We start from the raw sequence: 17056 nt of genomic DNA, 5'->3' as shown, positions 1-17056 counted from the left end.
GGCATGGGGCATCACCGTGCAGAGCTGAGCTCCGTCTCTATGCACCCCCTGCAGGTATTTATGGCCGTGTGTGTGACCCCCGAGCCCCCTCACCCTGCAGACCTCCCGAGTGGGGCTGTCTGAGCCCACGTGCTGATGCTGCTGAAGGCTCAGCGTGCAGTGTTTGCTATCAGGGTGGCCATCCTGGTGGGATGAGGGACTGCGGGTCAGAGCCGCCCAGCCGCGCTCCCGGGGACGCACCGCCGCGCGGTGGCACCGTGGTGGCAGCAGTTGCCAGGGAGGGAACGGCGGAAGGGAACGGTCTGAGTGATTCACGGCAATTTTCCGCCTCATTCCCCTCATTCCCAGGGCGGATGTGCGCTAATTGGGGCGGAGGGAAGAGCGCAGCGCCGGAGGTGCCATTGCCACGCGTGGCCCTCCCGTCCTCCTCCACGATCACATCCTGCGGTGCCCAGCCGCCCCCCCAGCAGACCCCACTTTGTGTCTGGAGCCAGGATGGCAGCCCACCTCCTCACTCCATCCCAGCGCAGAGCTTTTCCAGGAGCTCCCATGGACCACAAGGGCCAGGAGCACCGCAGCCCCCGGCTGCTCTGCATTGCACCCAAACCCACCGTGTGCCGCGCAGCACCTGCAGCGACTTGCTGCCTCTCCCTTCATCCCACCAAGGCAAAATTTAGCTCTCTGCAGCTCATTAACAACCCCCTTAATTGCAGAGTTGCCTCTCGTAGTGGTATCGGCAGCCATTCGTGGGCGGCCTCCGCAGCCCCTCCTCGCCCAGACACGCCGAGCGGAGTGATGCACTGCATGATCTCACCTGGCTCCCCACCAGATCTATGGGTGCAATGGGAGCTGGCACAGCCTGCAGGGCAGGGAGGGCTCAGCGGGCCCCATGCAGGTGTGCACACCCGGGGCCATTGACTGCCCTCAGAACACACAGGAATGAGGGCAGGCGTCCTGTCCTGGCTGCCTTGCCGTTCCGTGTGCGCTGCTCTGTCCCCATGAGCCACCAAGTGACTTTGCCATGGGAGGGAGCTCACATTCAGACCTATGGCCTCGTTCAGCTGGGCCGGCATCTCTCAGGTGGCCCATCTTTGTCATCGACCCCAAGGACAGGCATCTCTTTGGTGTCCCCTCACTGCCATCACCCCCAGGGGGCAGGAATCACTTTGGTGTCCCCTCACTGCCACCTCTCCCAAGGACAGGCGTCACTCCAGCATCCCCTCATTGCCATCATCCTTGGGGACAGACATCGTTCCAGTGCCCCCTCATTGTCACCTCCGCCAGGGGGCAGGAATCACTTCTGCGTCCCCTCCCTGCCATCATCCTTGGGGACAGACATCACTCCAGTGCCCCCTCACTGCCACCTCCCCCAAGGACAGGCATCACTCCGGCGTCCCCTCACTGCCATCATCCTTAAGGACAGGCATCACTCCGGTGCTCCTTCACTATCACCTCCCTCAGGGACCAGCATCACTCCAGTATCCCCCCACTGCCACCCCTCAGAAGGACAGAAATCACTCCAGCGCCCCCTCTCTGCCACCACCCCTGCGTTCAGGCACGGGACAACACAAAACCCATTTATTTTTTTTCCCCACATAAAGTTATTTACTCAACAACTTTTCCAAAGCTTTGCCATTGCAAAACCCCACGGAGTCCCAAATCACCGCGATCATAAAACAAAGAACCCCCCCCCCGCCCCGCACCCCAAAGGGGCTGCTGAATGCAGACTTCCAGCAACGAAGGAAACCTCCCAACAACCCTTTGCCACGCAGATCCCGGCAGCCTCCCCCCACCAGCAGAGCCCCGGGCAGTGCCCACAGCCGCAGCTCCGTGCTGACCTACATTTTCGTTCCCAGGTAAACACCGTCGGCGGGCGGGAGGCCGAGGGAGGCTCCGTGGGAAGGGAGCGATGCAGAACAGGACGGACCGGGGGAGATCCTCACCCTCCGCCCACCCCTCCCTTCCAGTGCGATCGGAGCCCGTCGGCCGGTGGACGCGGGTGAGTGCGCGCCGTTCCCTTTTGCGCTCGAAATAATGTGGTTTTTTTGGTGCTTTTTCGGGGTCATTTCGGTCGTCCCCGCAGGGTTCGGGGCAGCCACCGAAGGCACAGCCTCGCTCCGCCCTGGAGCCGATTCCTTCCTCCCGATGAGCGCCGGGGATCGCTGCGGGGATGCGGCTCCTGCAGTTTTAAACGCGGGGTGGGAGGGTGAAGAAACAGAGCAAAGGAAGGTGGAAGCCCCACGGACAGCAAGGGTGGGGGCGGCCCGGCTTTCAGCATCCGGCACGGGGAGGTTTCTCAGCACCCAAATTAAGAGAGGCTGAAATGATCTTCCGTTACCGGAGGGGAGAGGGCAGAACCACCTCGCTGCGTCCTGATGCTTTTCTCCCCTCCAGGACCAGCAGCTCCACTCCGACATGTCCAGGCTCATCAAAGCCATCACTGACATGATGGACGGCAGTGCCAGGAGGGGGAAGAAATCCGAGTCCTTCAGCAGGAGTGAGTTCAAGAAGCTGATCCAGCAGGAGTTCGCTCCTGTCAAGGTATCAACACGGGCACGGGGCTGGGTGACATCCGGGGATGGCCGGGAGGGTGATGAGTCCTCCTGCAGATCTCACTCCACGTCCAGCTTAGTGTGAGATATCCCAAATTAGCTGTTGTTGTGACCACCCTTTGTCTCGCTCTGCCCTTGGGATGGGGGGAACACAGCTCTCATTTCAGCCTGGGGGGGTTTGGGGTCTGATGGTCTCCTGTTCCCCAGAGGTCCTCCACCAGCAAATACCACTACATCGGCAGCCCGCTGGATTCGGACACTGAACCCATGAACAAGAAGGAGAGGGGCTCCTCCAAAACCTGTGTGTACTGAGGGCTGCTTCAGGGGCACGGAGAAGAGGAGGTAAGGAGGGGTAGCAGGAGGGAGGTGCTCCCGGATGGCACTGTATTGCCTTAATGTGCAGGCACAGATCCATCTGGGGCAGTGTGTCTGTCCCCCACCCAATTTTACCTCCCACGGTTTGCCCAGCAAACTTCCATCAGAGAAAATGGGACGGAGCTTCGCTCCCGCTGGGGGGGATTCCGTCAGCCCTCATCAAGCCAACAAAATGGCAAGGTGCTAATTGGGTGCGAGCTCCATGCAAAGGATTGCAGCTGCCCGGGGTGGGCGGTGGATGGACGGGGTTTGGGGGGTGTCAGCTTTAATGGGGTGCTCGTGGTTGGCTGCCCCATGGAGTTCTCTCCCCACAGGACCCCTGATTCCCCCTCGTGGGTGAAGCACAGCAGCAGTGGGCACAGCGTGATGGCGCAGCGGGGGGGAACGTGAGGACGTGCCCCACTCCACCTATTACCTCCATGAGGAAAACCTAACTCTGTCTCTCCTATTCCCTTTGTCCCCATGCTCCGCAGGTGTCTCTTTGGGATGCTTTGCAAATGGGGCTTCAAGATTTGGGTTGCTGGGGCCAGATCTGTAAATATAACGGCAGAGCAGGGGCTGATGCATCAACCCTGTCCTCTGCCAGCTCCTATGGCTTCAATGGGTAGAAAGTGAAAAATCACTACTCAGAAGGGCTGGAATGAGCCGTGCAATTAGTTGACTCAGTCTGTCCAGTACTAATGAATAAAGAAAGGCAATTATTGGGGGCAAATTAAAGGTCTGCGGCTGGGAGCTCATCTCTGGATGGTTTGAAGTCAACAGTGGCGTTCCCATGGGTTTGAGGGGACCAGAAATGCCCCTCAGCACTACAGAGGAGGTTTCGGCCCCATCAGTGCAGCTTGGCCTGTGCCTTAGCTTGCTTTTCCATCGAAAAAAGGGAATCTCTGCCTTCTCAATTTTAATTTTAATTTTCGGAAAGCTTTTGGTCTCTGTAATCACCCTGCAGGGGGAGGCATGGAGGATGGGGAGCGAGGCTGCCTTCCCCCTCTGCGCTCAGTTGAGGCATTACTCCCCATAGGGAAACCAATGGAGCAATGGTGAGGGAGGAGGTGTGGCATCGCAGAGGATGATCAGGTCTGTAATGCTTATATCTCCATCAATGAGCTTTTGGGAAGTCCGGGGGTGACGTGTAGCTCCTGGTAAGGACTCACTTTGCAATCACTTAAGCGCAAGGATGAATGTTTTCTGCAGTAAGATATTCCCCCAAGCCAACGCGAGCAGGATTTGGTCCTTCAGCTGTAGTGTAAATATCCCAAAGGGTTTTTTTTTGTTTGTTTCATAAACGTTTGTAACACCTTAAAGAAAGGCAATAAAAGAGGTACAAGAGGAAGCTGTCTGCTTGCCTTGAGCCCCAGCAACCAACAGCTCAATGCTGCGGTGCAAACGCTATGGAGGTGGGGCGGCCCAATGGGGATGGGGCAGGAGCACAAAGCTGTGTGGGGTCCGGGGGGGCCTGGGGTTGGTGAGACACCCTGGGTGCATGGCAATCAATGGGATGTGGAGGGATTTGGGGGTTTTCTCCGTCACTTCAGGAGGAGGGCAGAGCTAAGAGAAGCCAGGGGTGATCCACATCGACTGCAGCCAGAGCGTCACAAGGGCTGAAGGAGAGAAAAGCAGCGCATGCATGGCATGAACACACGTGGGAAAATGAGGATGGGGAGGTTAAGGAGACACGGAGACAGGAGAGCTCTGGGACACATCATGCTTTATTGTGCTGCTGGAGCACAGCCCCATGGAGCAGCAGTGGGGGAGCAGCAGTGGTGCCCCTCAGGAGTGGGGGCACGCAGAGGGCTCTCAGCAGCCCTGGGCTGTGCAGCGCTCAGTGGGGAGCTGTTCTGTGCTCCATCACTTCATCTTCTGTGAGGGCAGCTGGTGGACCTGCTGCTGCTGCTGCTGCTGCTGCTGCTGCTGCTGCTGCTGCTGCTGGTGGTGGTAGTAGTGGTACTGGACCTGAGGCTTCCCATGGCAGCTGGAGCCGCCGGAGCTGTGACAGCCACCGCCACCACTGGAGCTGTGACAGCCACCACTGCTACCAGAGCTGTGACAGCCACCGCCACCGCCGGAGCTGTGACAGCCACCACTGCCACCACCGGAGCTGTGACAGCCACCACCTCCACCGGAGCTGTGACAGCCACCACCACCGGAGCTGTGACAGCCGCTGCTCTGCCGGGTGTAGCGCTCCTGCGAGTGGCACTGGTCTCTATCCTGACGGGAGCACATGGCTGAGTGCTGGGTGTCCTATGGGAGAGAGGGGCTGTCAGGGGCTGCCATGTGTCCCACCACCCCACAGCTCCCCATGCCCACCCTGTTCGCAGCCCCAACCCACCAACCCTATCCAGGGTTATGGATCCCTTTGGAGGGCTCCGGGTCCTTCGCGGTGCCCCACACCCACCCATGGAGGATCAGCTGAATGCCACCTCCTCCCTTTCAATCTGCCAACCCAGAGCATCCAACGTTTGCCTTCAACCTGTTCTCCATGTCCCTTTATGCAAGGCACATCCCCAGAGAAGCTAAACCCATGCTGTTAGACTTACCCAAGCTTGAGAAGAAGGCGAGAGGAAGGAATGACAACCTCCAGAACATGGGCAGTTTTATAGAGGTCCTCAATCCCTCTGCCCGGAAATGAGACAGCTCTCTGTCACTGCCATCTATTAATTTCATACCCAATCCTCATCAAACCGCCCTCTGTTTACATCTCTCGCCTGACTCATCCGAGATTGGTATCATTCCCTTTTTTATCTGTTTCCTGTGCCACCTAAGTATCTAATTGGCAGCCTCACCTGTTCCTAATAGGGAAACCTGTGGGTGCCTGGGTTTCCAAAGGCTCATCTGTTTGGGGTTTGTTTTGTAAATCAAATCCGGGCATAATTATAGCCCTGTCCCACGAGGCTCCACTCTCGGAGTCTAATCCCTGCTATTGAGGTGGCCCTGGATGAATCCAGAACTAATCCAGGCACAAAGGAGTGTAGAGTTGCTCACTCTTCTCCATTGGGGAAGCTGAAGACCAACTCCATTGGGCGCTTGATGTGAACAAAGCTGCTACACAGAACTCTGGGATGGTTTGGGTTGGAAGGGGCCCTCGAAGACCACGCGGCCCAATGCTGTGCTGTGGGTGTACCCCCCTGGTCAGGCTGATCAAAGCCTCACCCCACCAGACCTCGGGCCCATCCAATGACAAGGACATCCATGAGCATCCTGGTCCAGGATCTCACCACCTCACGGTGAAAAGTATCTTCCTTAAGCCTTATTCCTTCCTTAAGACCTCCTGGGATTCCTCCAGAGAGGTGCCTTAGGGGTTTATCAGTGGTCTTCTAGCTTCCCTCCCTGAGCTACAGGGTGTGAGCTTCCCCCAAAGGCACTGAGCTGCCAGAAGGCCCTCTTGGTGTTGGTTGGAAGCCTTGCAAGCCTTGCTGTCACCGCAGCTGTACATCAGGGGGCTCAAAGCAAAGCCCCCACCTCCTTCCTGACATAGACCCACTATTTCCATCATCTTCACCGTAAGGATGGGAAAAAAACTGATAAATTTAGAGGTGGGGGGGTAGAACCCCCTGGACTATCTGAGCTGAAAGCTGAAGTCTTCCCCACAAAGACTTCAGCTGTTCCCATTTCGTGGCACTGGGCACTGTCTGTGCTGCTGAGCTTTGGTCCCTTCCTGGAAGCTGCTGGTCGGTTCCTGTCCATGTCAGGCAGACACCCACTGGTGGATGGGAGCTGCTGGGTGCTGTGTCCCACACGTGGCCCTGCCTGAGCTGGGTGGAATGAGGGGTGAAGCTCCCACCAGGGCACTGATGGTCCATAGGGTGTGAGCAGCTTTGCATCTGGAGGGTGATGTCCATCCCAGTGGCTCCTGGAGCTGTCCCTTATCCCAGGGGTCAGTGGGTGGGAGGGCAGCAGAGCTCAGAGTGTGAAATGTGGGTGGTGGGTGCTTCCTTTGCTGCTCGCCACTGAAGTCATACGAATTCACATAGAAACTGCTGGCGGAGATTGCGAGGAGCAATCAGCAGCGGGCTGGGCAGGCGCCACTGGGAGCTGCAGGCAGATCCATGTGGCTGTCAGAGCACTGAGAGGCTCCTGTGCATCCCTCCCACCACCCAAAGCGACGGCCCATGACTACAGCCTGAGAACAAACGCACTTCTGTGCATTTCTTTGCATTGTTCGAGCCTTGTGCAATCTGCTTTTGTCTTTTCCAGAGGGTGTTAGTGGCAGGCTCATCTTGTCCAGGTCATCTTGTCCAAGTCAGGGGTGATGTACCGTGCAGGAGAGTTTATTGCTTTTTGGGTGGTGATGTCATTCATGCAGTGAGAAAGGCCACACGAAGGCGTTCAGCGTAACCATGCACGAGGTTTCATAACAGCCCATGTTTTCCTTGCAGTCGTTGGCCTCTCCCACCTGTCAGTTCAGCTTTTAGTTAAGAGCAGAAACGATGGCAACACGGAAGCAAAGATGCCTCTTTTTATTTTATGGTAGTTATAGGAAAAGGACAACATTAAGATCTGGAAACAACCAAAAAATCCTAGAGGTAAAGGAAAGGAATGTCAAAACATGTGGCTAGCAAACACCTATGGGGTTTTCTTGGGATTCTGGGGCATTGCTGCTGGTCCTGGACGTGTGGGTGGGGTCGTGGTTTATGGCTGCACTCCCAGCTCCTTGTTCAGCCTTTCATAGGGCTGCGAGAGCTCTGGGTGGGCTGCTCACAGTCGCAGTTCCAACTCCCAGCTTCCAGTTCCCATCTCCCATCATCCAGTCCCAGCTCCCATCCCCAGGCCCAGTCCCAGCCCCATCTCCCAGTTCCCAGTTCCCAGCTCCCAGTCCCAGCAATGGAACCCCTTCTCTGGTGTCTCCCTGCCTTCCCAGCAGCAGCACTGCCACATTCCACGTGTGCAGAGAAATGCACACTGTTAAGATATGCGACATTACCAACTCCACAGACCCAAAATTCCTCCAAAACCCAGCTGCGTCCCTTGTGTGTGAATGAGAAAATGAGGATGGGGAGGTTAAGGAGACACGGAGACAGGAGAGCTCTGGGACACATCATGCTTTATTGTGCTGCTGGAGCACAGCCCCATGGAGCAGCAGTGGAGGAGCAGCAGTGGTGCCCCTCAGGAGTGGGGGCACGCAGAGGGCTCTCAGCAGCCCTGGGCTGTGCAGCGCTCAGTGGGGAGCTGTTCTGTGCTCCATCACTTCATCTTCTGTGAGGGCAGCTGGTGGACCTGTTGCTGCTGCTGCTGCTGCTGGTGGTAGTAGTGGTACTGGACCTGAGGCTTCCCGTGGCAGCTGGAGCCGCCGGAGCTGTGACAGCCACCGCCACCACTGGAGCTGTGACAGCCACCACTGCTACCAGAGCTGTGACAGCCACCACCGCCACCGCCGGAGCTGTGACAGCCACCACTGCCACCACCGGAGCTGTGACAGCCACCACCACCACCGGAGCTGTGACAGCCACCACCACCGGAGCTGTGACAGCCGCTGCTCTGCCGGGTGTAGCGCTCCTGCGAGTGGCACTGGTCTCTATCCTGACGGGAGCACATGGCTGAGTGCTGGGTGTCCTATGGGAGAGAGGGGCTGTCAGGACATCCTGCTTCTGCCTCTCCACAGAAGAGGAATCTGGAAGTTACATTTATGCGCTCCTCCCAGCTCCCACAGCCTTTAAACCTTAGAATCACAGAGCCATACGACATCAGGGTTGGAAAAGACCTTCAGGATCTTCAGGACCATCAGCCTGCCCTACTGAGTGCTGTCACTGATCCCCCCCGTTAGCACATCACCAATCCGCAGAGCGACTCCCAGCACCTCTCCCCTGCTCCACACTCTGCTTTCCTGCAGCATCTCCCTTCCCAAGCCCTGTGCTCCCTCCTCGTCCCATCTCCCCATCAGGAGCATCCACAGGGCAGCCCAGGGATGCTGTGGGGCTCAGCCTTCTCCCAGCCCTTATACCTCCCAGAGAGGTTTGGTTGCTGCCCTGAGCTCTGCAGCACCACTGCTCTTACCGCGCTGCTCTGCAATGAAGGGATGCGGAGACGATGAGGCTCTCTGGGACCACAGTGCTTTTATACCCTTTACCCACTCCGGAAATGGAACACCTCCCCATTGCAGAGCTCTATCTGCTTATTTCATTCACCAAAGCATTTTTTTTTCCTTGCCTCCCCACTCTTTGGTTTGTTGCGTGACTCACCGTGGCTGCGCTGGGTATCGCCTCTCCACATTGGCTCATTCCTGTGCTGCAGAGATGTTTAATTGCCAGCCTTCCCCGTGCTGAGCCCCACTGGGGAGTGTGGGTGGCTCTGATTTCCACAATGTGTTTTGGTGTTCATTGCAGCTGGGGAGCGCTCTGCCTTTAGTGGGGGAATAATCACAGAATCCTTGCACATGGCTTTGGAAAGGTCTCAAGGTGTTCTCCATGCCCATAAACCCATGAATGTGTCCAGGAGCACCAATGGTGCCTTCTGTACTGCAGACAGCTCTACCCAAAGAGACGTTTGAGTGCAACCACTGTTGGCTCCTTTCTGCCAAAGTCAGCTGGAATGGGACACAAATGGGGAGAAAGAGAAAGGGCAGCTCCTATGGAGCTTTGTGTAGTCAAAAAGTTCTCTGCTGCTGTGAGAAGGATGAAAACAGGAATTAAGAATCCAGTTTGGTTCCTATTTTTGGAAGGTGATTCAGTTCTGTTGACTTTTGGCCCATGGCTGATGGTGGGGTGGTGGTGTTGGTGGCTGTTGGAGGCCACGAGTGGAGCACCCATAGTTGCTGCCCTCGGGACTTTCCCTAAACCTGTAGCAATGTCATTTCTGGAGCTCTTTTCTCCGCTCCCCAATTATCCTGTAATTTAGCAACAAACCCTAGGGTTGTTCAGACAGATGCATGGATCCACAGGAGCCTCGAGGCCAGGCACCAGGGCTAATTGCAAGCAATGGTCTGAGATACTCCCTTGCACCATCCCTCTGCTGGGCGTTGGGGATGTGCCTCAGACTACAGGCCTCATGTTGTCCTTTCTGTAACTATTCTCAGGAGGTATTTCAGTTGTTATACAGGAAGACTAAAAGTGATATTGCAAGCAGACAGCAGGAATAAGGAATTGTTCAGATTTTGCCAATGCAAAAGTGCTTGGAAATCATGGGATCACCAGCAACGCCATAGTACTTCACGCAAGTGCCCCTCCAGCCTGATGGCAGCTCCTGTAAGGGGGACCTGGTGCCCAAACCTTTGGTTTTGAGGTCCTGAGTGGTTCCCATCACCAGAAAACCTCTGACACATTCACGGGTTTTTAGAAAGGCGGAGGGCAGGGCTGTGTTCATGAATCAGGCATGCAACCCAAATGCTTCTTTTGTAATGCTTAATTGCTATTACGAGCTAAAACAGTGTCAGGGCAAACCGTACTCAGGTTGGATCCCTTCTTTTTTTTTTTTTTAATTTATATTCTGTTCTCTCATCAGAAGCAGAAATATAATAAATGTTCTCAGTGGAAAAACCAAAAGATGCATTCAGTGCAATTCGTGGGCATTGTGTTGTGCTCAGCTCCTCCCATCTCTGTCTGTCTGAGGCTGTTGGGGGTCAGCAGCCCTGAGCACTTCCAGGTTCTGCGCACGTCCAGCTCATGGGAACGGGGCTGCAGGTGGGGTGAAGGCAGAGCTGGCAGCAGAAGTTCTTCCAACCAACACCAATGGTGGATATCTGTGAGCATTGTGACACACTTGGGAGTCATCTTATCAGGGCAACGGCCATTCATGTCACGAATGGCAATAAATTACACAATTTGGTTTAATTACATGCTGAGAATGAATATATCAGTTCATCTTGTACCGCCGGCATCGCGCAATGCTCCTGGGCCAGCCCAGGGCTCTCCAAGCACTGCTCAGAGGGGTGCTGGAGGGGGCTGCCCAGGGGTTTGGCACTGGAAGGAGGGATTTCAACCCTCATCGTGGCCCTAGAGGAGTGCTGTGGCCATGGAGTGGGTCCCAAAGTCTTTGAGTGTCACAGCCAATGGGGTCTCCATGGGAGATTTGGGGTCTGCAGCTCAGTGGGAAGGTGACCTGGGGAGGGGCTGTGGCTGTGTGAGCCAGATGGCATTTATACACCTCCATTCTTCCTTATTTCATTAGGAGACCCCGAAGGAGAGGATGATGGTAACCATCCCTCAGCTCTGTGCTAATGGTGCCCTGTGGTGCCACGATGTGAAAGAGAAATCATCAACACAGAAGTCTCATGTGCTGCAAATTGCAATGGCTCGTTTATTGTCAAGGATGGATAGAGAGAACACCGCGCCAGCGTGAACACATGCAGTGCATTTCTGGTGCCCACAGATAAACCCATCAGAGATTCAAGACTGGCCGGGGGGGGGGGGGGAGGGAAGAGAAATTATGTTCTATGAGTGCTGGGAGACACGCAAGGATTCCTAAACTTGTGCAGAACAGCAGGTAATGTCCTGGTCACTTCATCTTTGAGGATACTTGGTAGATTTGCTGCTGGCAATCTTGTGGCTTTCCATGGCAGGATCCCCCGCTGCTCCCATGGCATCCAGACCCACCACTGCTCCCATGGCATCCGGATCCACTGCTCCCATGGCATCCAGATCCACTGCTCCTATGGCATCCAAACCCACCACTGCTGCTATGGCACATGGATCCACTGCTCCCATGGCACCCGGAGCCCCCTCTGCCCCCTCCACACCCCTCACTGCTGTGGCACGAGGACCGTTCCTGCCGGTGGCACTGATCCTTGTCCTGGCGGGAGCACATCTTCACAGACCTGCAGGAAAGACCATCACCTCTGAGTCTTCCAAAGGCAGGATTATGGATTGAGAACAGACGCTCATTATAGGCCTGGTTCTTGGAATATGGATTAAAATTAGCAGTACTCATTGCCCTCCATGCCCTCTTTTGAGCAAATCTTTCACCTCAGTGCTTGGCAAAGGCAGAAGGTAGATGTTAGAGAGCTCAGGGATGAGTGAGAAGTGGTGGCCAGACAGAATCTAGAGCTTGACTGGAAGAATGAAGACTGGAAGAGTCTCGCCACCAGCAGTTTGGAGCAGTAAGTTCTGAGTTTTCCTCACCTCTCTATTATTTCCATACAGGGGAAGATAAGAAAGCCACAAGAAATAAGCAAATGCATCCAGAGAGGGCAGTGGAGACGAGAAGTGCAAATGAAGGCCAAGAATCTGAGATAGGGACAAAGCTGGAGAGCGCGTAAAGCACAGCATTGTGAGGAGCCAGACTTACTCTGTTCAGCGGGAGCTCAAGGGGAGATGTGAAGATGAGAGAATGAGGAGAAATGGTTATGAGGTCTTTTATAGGGAGCCTGGAGTTTTTGCTCTGGAAACAAGGCAAGCTCCAGCTGGGGAGACTCAATGTTCACCACCGCGGGCGCTTCGCTAATTGGAGTTTTTCCTCTCTTGTTTTGACTCACGGTGTCACGAATGGATCAATATCCTGTCTTTGGGATCACCATTCCTTGTGTTACTCCATAAAAATGCTAATTGCCCTCCACGCCTAGTGTTCGTGTGCAGGGCTGGGAGGTTCTGGATGGGCTTGCTGCATTCCCCTGAAGCATCCGCCTAACACGGAGCTGCCATGAGCCCAAGCTGGAAATGTGAACACGTTGGAATGAGGGAAATGGGGTGGGATGTTGGATATGGGATCGTCCGGGCTGCCAAGGAATCCAGTGAATAAGTGAGCCTGAAAATCAGCAAAGAACTACATGGTGATGTGTAGGAAAAAATGAGCTTATTTCAGCAGCCTAAGAAAAAATTATGTAGGTTGTGAGTGGGCGAAGGAGGCAAAGGGAATTAGGGATGCAGGTATGAGCACCCGATGGGAGGTGAGTGCAGAGATGTCCTGTCAATGAGAACATCCTGCAGTGACCCTGCGGCAGCAGGGCCGGGCCTGGTGGGTTATGGAAGGAATGGAGAGGCCCATGGGGTCGAAACCCATCCCTGATGTTTGAGGCTACGGGGTGGGAGGCTTTGAGGCAAACTCCCTCTGGATGCAGTTGGAGTGATGAGAATGGGGCACACAGGCAATGGGGCCTCACCTCTGGGGCATGGGAATAGGGTCAGAGAAATGTATTTCTGAGTAAAATGGTGAAGAAGAACTAAAAGGAGTGTTGTGATATTGTTAGGTCAGTCCTTCTGATCTGAAGGAGAGCCTTTAGCCTAAACAGAGGGAATTGAAAGTCCTGTTGGAGACAGAGAGCATCCAGACAGGAGGGATCCATCCCATCCCTGCAATGCTCATTCCCAGTATCGATAGTGATACCCTTTCTTCACCTTTAACTGAACAAATAAGAGGGAAGAAAAAGTGTTGTGACATTTCTGGGCTGTTCCCTCTGTCCTCCATCCCCACGTGTAATGGGGACCCTCGTCGCTGCCCATTTGGGGAGGAGAGTGCTTTTCTGCCTACAAAGAGCACCAGGCCTGATCCCAGATAGGACTCTAGAGGCCACTGTGATATTAATAATAGCACACATTGAACTGAAATGAAACAGAGCTCAGGAGATTCATCACTGACCCACGGAGCTGAATCACCACATTGCAGAGATCCATGAGCAGATGGGGAGCTGGCTGGAGATATTTCACAAACAGCAGAAGAATGAGGATTCTTGTGAAACTAGCATTCACAACGGGGCACTAATTACACCCCAGATCACCTAGATGGTGACAAACATGTTTATCACTTCTCTCAACGATAGAGCACAGCAGGGAGGATGCTCACACGTTGGAGACCCATAGTCCTGACCCTATGATGGGTGCCTGCCACCCACATGGGTATCATGTGCACAGCACCTGAGTTCCGGGAGAGTCCCTTGGTGTCATCTAGAGGTTGTTTCCATGCATAATTTATTGGCATTTTTAATGAACGAAATTGCAATTGTCTTAATACAAGTCTCAGGAGCGGGGTTTGGACCATGGTTTCTGAGTGGTTTATATGTGGCCATGATCCTTCTGTATTTCAGTTATTGGTTTTCTGATGATGAAGGTGATGAATGAAGTACAGAACAAGTGCGGGACCCTGGGAGAATCTGTGGGAAACCTCCAAATTTCTCACTGATCTTTGGCTTGGAGGGAGCAATCCTACAGCCCTCCTCATCCCTTCCCAGCAGCTCCAGAGGGATTTGGACCTGGAGCAGTGCTTGGTTTGGGGACTGTGTGATCTGTAATGTGTTTCAGCATCACCTTCACATGAGGAAGAGCCTGCTGAGGAAGGCTGCATGTTAAGAGCCCCATGTGTGCATAGATAAAAACTCCAGCCCAGGAAGGGGCACCTGTATTGACTTCCTTTCCTCTCCACGTTGTGCTGCAGGGAAATCTCCACCTTTACTGCTGCTGAGCAGCTGGTTCTGTGATGTGTCACATCCTGCAAGCTGGGCCAGGCAGGAGGCCAGGGCTGGGGACCATGGAGGATGGAGGATCCGGGTTGGGTGAGGTGCAAGGAGCCACCTGAAGCCATCTGGAGCCACCTGGAATCCTCTAGAAGCCACCTGGGGCCACCCGGAAGTGGGGCCCCTGGGAGCCACTTGGAGCCACCTGGAGTTCCCTAGGAGCCACCTGAGGCCATATGGAGTCCCCTAAGAGCCATCTGGAGCCACCTGAAGCCACCTGGAGTCCCCTTGGGAGCCACCTGGAGCCTCCTGAGACGCAGAGCTGTGAGTCGCCAACACATCCCTGCTGTGTTGCAAGGATCCTCCCAGGGAGCTCCTCTTCACCCCACCAGCCCTGGAACTGCTGGGACCTCAGAGTCTTCTGCTCTGCTACAGAGATCCAACTTCCCCTCAGTGTCCACCACCACTATAATTCTCCTTTGACTTATGTTCCTGGCCAGGTGGTTCCCATTCCTCCCCCAGGACAAAGGCTCCACCTCCTCTGTCAGCCTTCAGCATATCCTCTGGCTTTGCCCTTGCTCCCAATTCCTTTCCTGGCCTTTTCCCCAGGGCTGATTTTGGAGGCTTGGTGATGTAAATCAAACCATACCCGCTGCTGTCTCAGGGAATGAAATAATGTTACAAGAAGAACTTTTCATTTTTACCTCTCTGATGAAGTCTATGTGGTTTTTTTTTTTTTTTAATATTAGTTAATTAGTATGTAATTGCTGGGTTGCACAGAGCCCATGACAAAAGCTGCTGGCTCCCTCTCAGCAGGAAGCAGCGCTTGAATAGGAACAATTTGGCACCAGGTGGGACTGACCAGGAATCTCCAAGCCAAGGAGAGTGGGGATGCTGCTGACTTCAGCTCCCATCACAAGAAGGGGCAGAAGCAGTTTAAAGAGACAGAGAGATGATTCGAAGAGTAGAAAGCATTGATACCAGGTGGTCATGAGCTGTATATTTTATTGTCCCTGCACCTGCCATAAAAGAACGTTGGGAGGTGAATCAATCACAGCACGAGGGTATTGCAGTGTTACATGACTCACAAAGACAAGGAAGAACACTTAGCATTGCACACTGAGACAGTGGGTTACATCTTCAAATCACATCACGAGCAACATGACAGGAGGAGTGGAAATCCCCGAGGACGTGTGGAACACTGGGGCAACACTACAAGAAATTTCTCACTCATCCCCACTCTTTGCATCCCTTACTTTATCTTCCGGGCTGGCACCTTGCAGACCTGCTGCTGCTGCTGCTGCTGGTGGGGGATGCACTTGGCCGTGGGCACTTGCTGCACTGGAACTGGCATGGGGCAGCACTGTGGGATGTACTGCACTGGCTCACTGCATTGTGGCTGCTGCCCTGAGCTGTGGCATCCCCCCCCCGAGGACCCCTGGCACCGTTCGGAGCACACCGACCTCCCGTAGCCTTGGCATCCTCCAGTTGACCCATAGCTGTAGGTTGGTCTCCTGACACAGCTGGATCCGCCGCCTCCATGGCATGAACCCGAGGACCCCTGGCACCTCTCGGAACACACCGACCTCCCATAGCCTTGGCATCCTCCAGTTGACCCGTAACTGTAGGTGGGCCTCCTGACACAGCTGGATCCGCCGCCTCCATGGCACGAACCCGAGGACCCCTGGCACCTCTCGGAGCACACCGACCTCCCATAGCCCTGACATCCCCCCGTTGACCCATAGCTGTAGGTGGGCCTCCTGGCACAGCTGGATCCTCCACCTCCATGGCACGACTCAGCCGTGCTGTAGCCTTGGCATCGCTCGGAGCAGACTGGCTGCCTGTAGCCGTAGTGCCGGTAGTTGTGCCCTCTCATGCCCTCCACGCCTTCGCCGTCGCACCGCGAGGAGCAGCAGTTGTTGTAGCCGTAGCGGAATGGTGTGCGCCGGGTATCCAGCCAGGACCCAGCAGGGTCATACCAGGTAGAGTTCAGGTTGAAGTAGGACTCTCTTCCGGAGGAGTAGATCATGTTGGAGTTGCAGGGAAAAACCTGGAAAACACAGATAGGTCTTCATTTCCACATCCTCTCTTTTTATTTAGCTTCCCATGCACAGCCCAGCCCTGCTTGTCATCTAAGCCAGATCTAAAAGACATCACCCAATATTTCCAAACCCTCTTTCTGACCTTGCCCTGATTTTTTTTCATCTTCCAGCACAGAAGCAGCCATAAGGTGCTGCAGCACACAGTAGAACTGCTGAAAATCCCATACCCACATTCCCCAATAGCTTCCTCTCTGCTTAGCCCCTGGTTAAGTGCAAAGGAACGCTCTCGTGTGCCCACTGCATGATCTCCTGCACCCCAAACCCATTCCAGCTGCTCTGAGCTGCCTTACCCAAGTGATGAGGGAAGGTAGACGCAGACCAGGGGAGCAGATTGTGAGAGGCAAAGGGACGGAGCCCTTTTATAGGGTTACAAATCTTCCCCTTGTAAATGAAACACACTGCAGGAACGAGGATTAAATTATTTATTGACTAAACATCCCTTCCATTTGGATGCTGTTCCCGGGACTTGGCATGTTCTGCTTGACTCATGATTCTTGATAAGTATCTCTTAATTATACCACAGTTACTGAGAAGTGCACATAAAGGAACTGCAGGGCTTAAGCTCATATGGGCTCTATGAGACAGGTGATAACGCACTTATTGCCCGACTGAGAGGAATAAGACACTGAGTGGAGGCTGATGGGTGACCGATGAGTCAGGAGCCCTCATGCACACAGTGTTTCTGCCCTGGCTTTCCCTCTGCTCCCCATAGGGGC

At 54.6% G+C, this 17056-nt stretch overlaps 5 protein-coding genes across 7 annotated transcripts; 1 reads left to right on the top strand and 4 right to left on the bottom strand.

The window, feature by feature from the left end:
- Window positions 1–1918: 1918 nt before the first annotated feature.
- On the top strand, window positions 1919–3318 carry LOC107055134 (uncharacterized). The gene is given in 4 exon segments (NM_001351396.1): window positions 1919–1999; window positions 2395–2541; window positions 2760–2894; window positions 3242–3318. Coding segments are annotated over 2 exon segments (231 nt in total). The 5' UTR covers window positions 1919–1999; window positions 2395–2415; the 3' UTR covers window positions 2865–2894; window positions 3242–3318.
- A 1297-nt stretch (window positions 3319–4615) lies between these two features.
- On the bottom strand, window positions 4616–5556 carry LOC107055133 (loricrin-like). 2 transcript variants are annotated; one of them, NM_001397822.1, is made up of 2 exons: window positions 5462–5556; window positions 4616–5165 (listed from the first exon to the last, which is right to left on the bottom strand). In NM_001397822.1, the coding sequence occupies exon 2, from the start codon at window positions 5145–5147 to the stop codon at window positions 4773–4775; it is 375 nt and encodes a 124-aa protein (NP_001384751.1). In that variant the 5' UTR covers window positions 5148–5165; window positions 5462–5556; the 3' UTR covers window positions 4616–4772. The 2 variants fall into 2 exon arrangements, with proteins under 2 accessions (NP_001384751.1, NP_001338350.2); NM_001351421.2 differs by lacking the exon at window positions 5462–5556 and adding an exon at window positions 5320–5375.
- A 2392-nt stretch (window positions 5557–7948) lies between these two features.
- LOC107055132 (loricrin-like) lies at window positions 7949–9151 on the bottom strand. Of its 2 annotated transcripts, none has more exons than XM_046903892.1 (2): window positions 9101–9151; window positions 7949–8474 (listed from the first exon to the last, which is right to left on the bottom strand). In XM_046903892.1, exons 1-2 carry the CDS (start codon window positions 9137–9139, stop codon window positions 8106–8108), a joined length of 408 nt encoding a protein of 135 aa, XP_046759848.1. In that variant the 5' UTR covers window positions 9140–9151; the 3' UTR covers window positions 7949–8105. The 2 variants fall into 2 exon arrangements, with proteins under 2 accessions (XP_046759848.1, NP_001338351.2); NM_001351422.2 differs by lacking the exon at window positions 9101–9151 and adding an exon at window positions 8916–8929.
- Window positions 9152–11130: 1979 nt separating this feature from the next.
- EDSC (epidermal differentiation protein rich in serine and cysteine) lies at window positions 11131–12305 on the bottom strand. The gene is given in 2 exon segments (NM_001351423.2): window positions 11131–11670; window positions 12141–12305. A coding segment is annotated over 1 exon segment (309 nt). The 5' UTR covers window positions 11661–11670; window positions 12141–12305; the 3' UTR covers window positions 11131–11351.
- Window positions 12306–15230: 2925 nt separating this feature from the next.
- LOC425969 (loricrin-like) lies at window positions 15231–16655 on the bottom strand. The gene is given in 2 exon segments (NM_001319009.2): window positions 15231–16288; window positions 16631–16655. A coding segment is annotated over 1 exon segment (777 nt). The 5' UTR covers window positions 16268–16288; window positions 16631–16655; the 3' UTR covers window positions 15231–15490.
- Between the last annotated feature and the right edge of the window lie 401 nt (window positions 16656–17056).

This window comes from Gallus gallus, chromosome 25 (assembly GCF_016699485.2).
Source record: "Gallus gallus isolate bGalGal1 chromosome 25, bGalGal1.mat.broiler.GRCg7b, whole genome shotgun sequence".
Taxonomy (NCBI): Eukaryota; Metazoa; Chordata; class Aves; order Galliformes; family Phasianidae; genus Gallus; species Gallus gallus.
The sequence above is the reverse complement of the archived record's forward strand: the minus strand, read 5'-3'. Positions and strand labels throughout refer to the sequence as shown.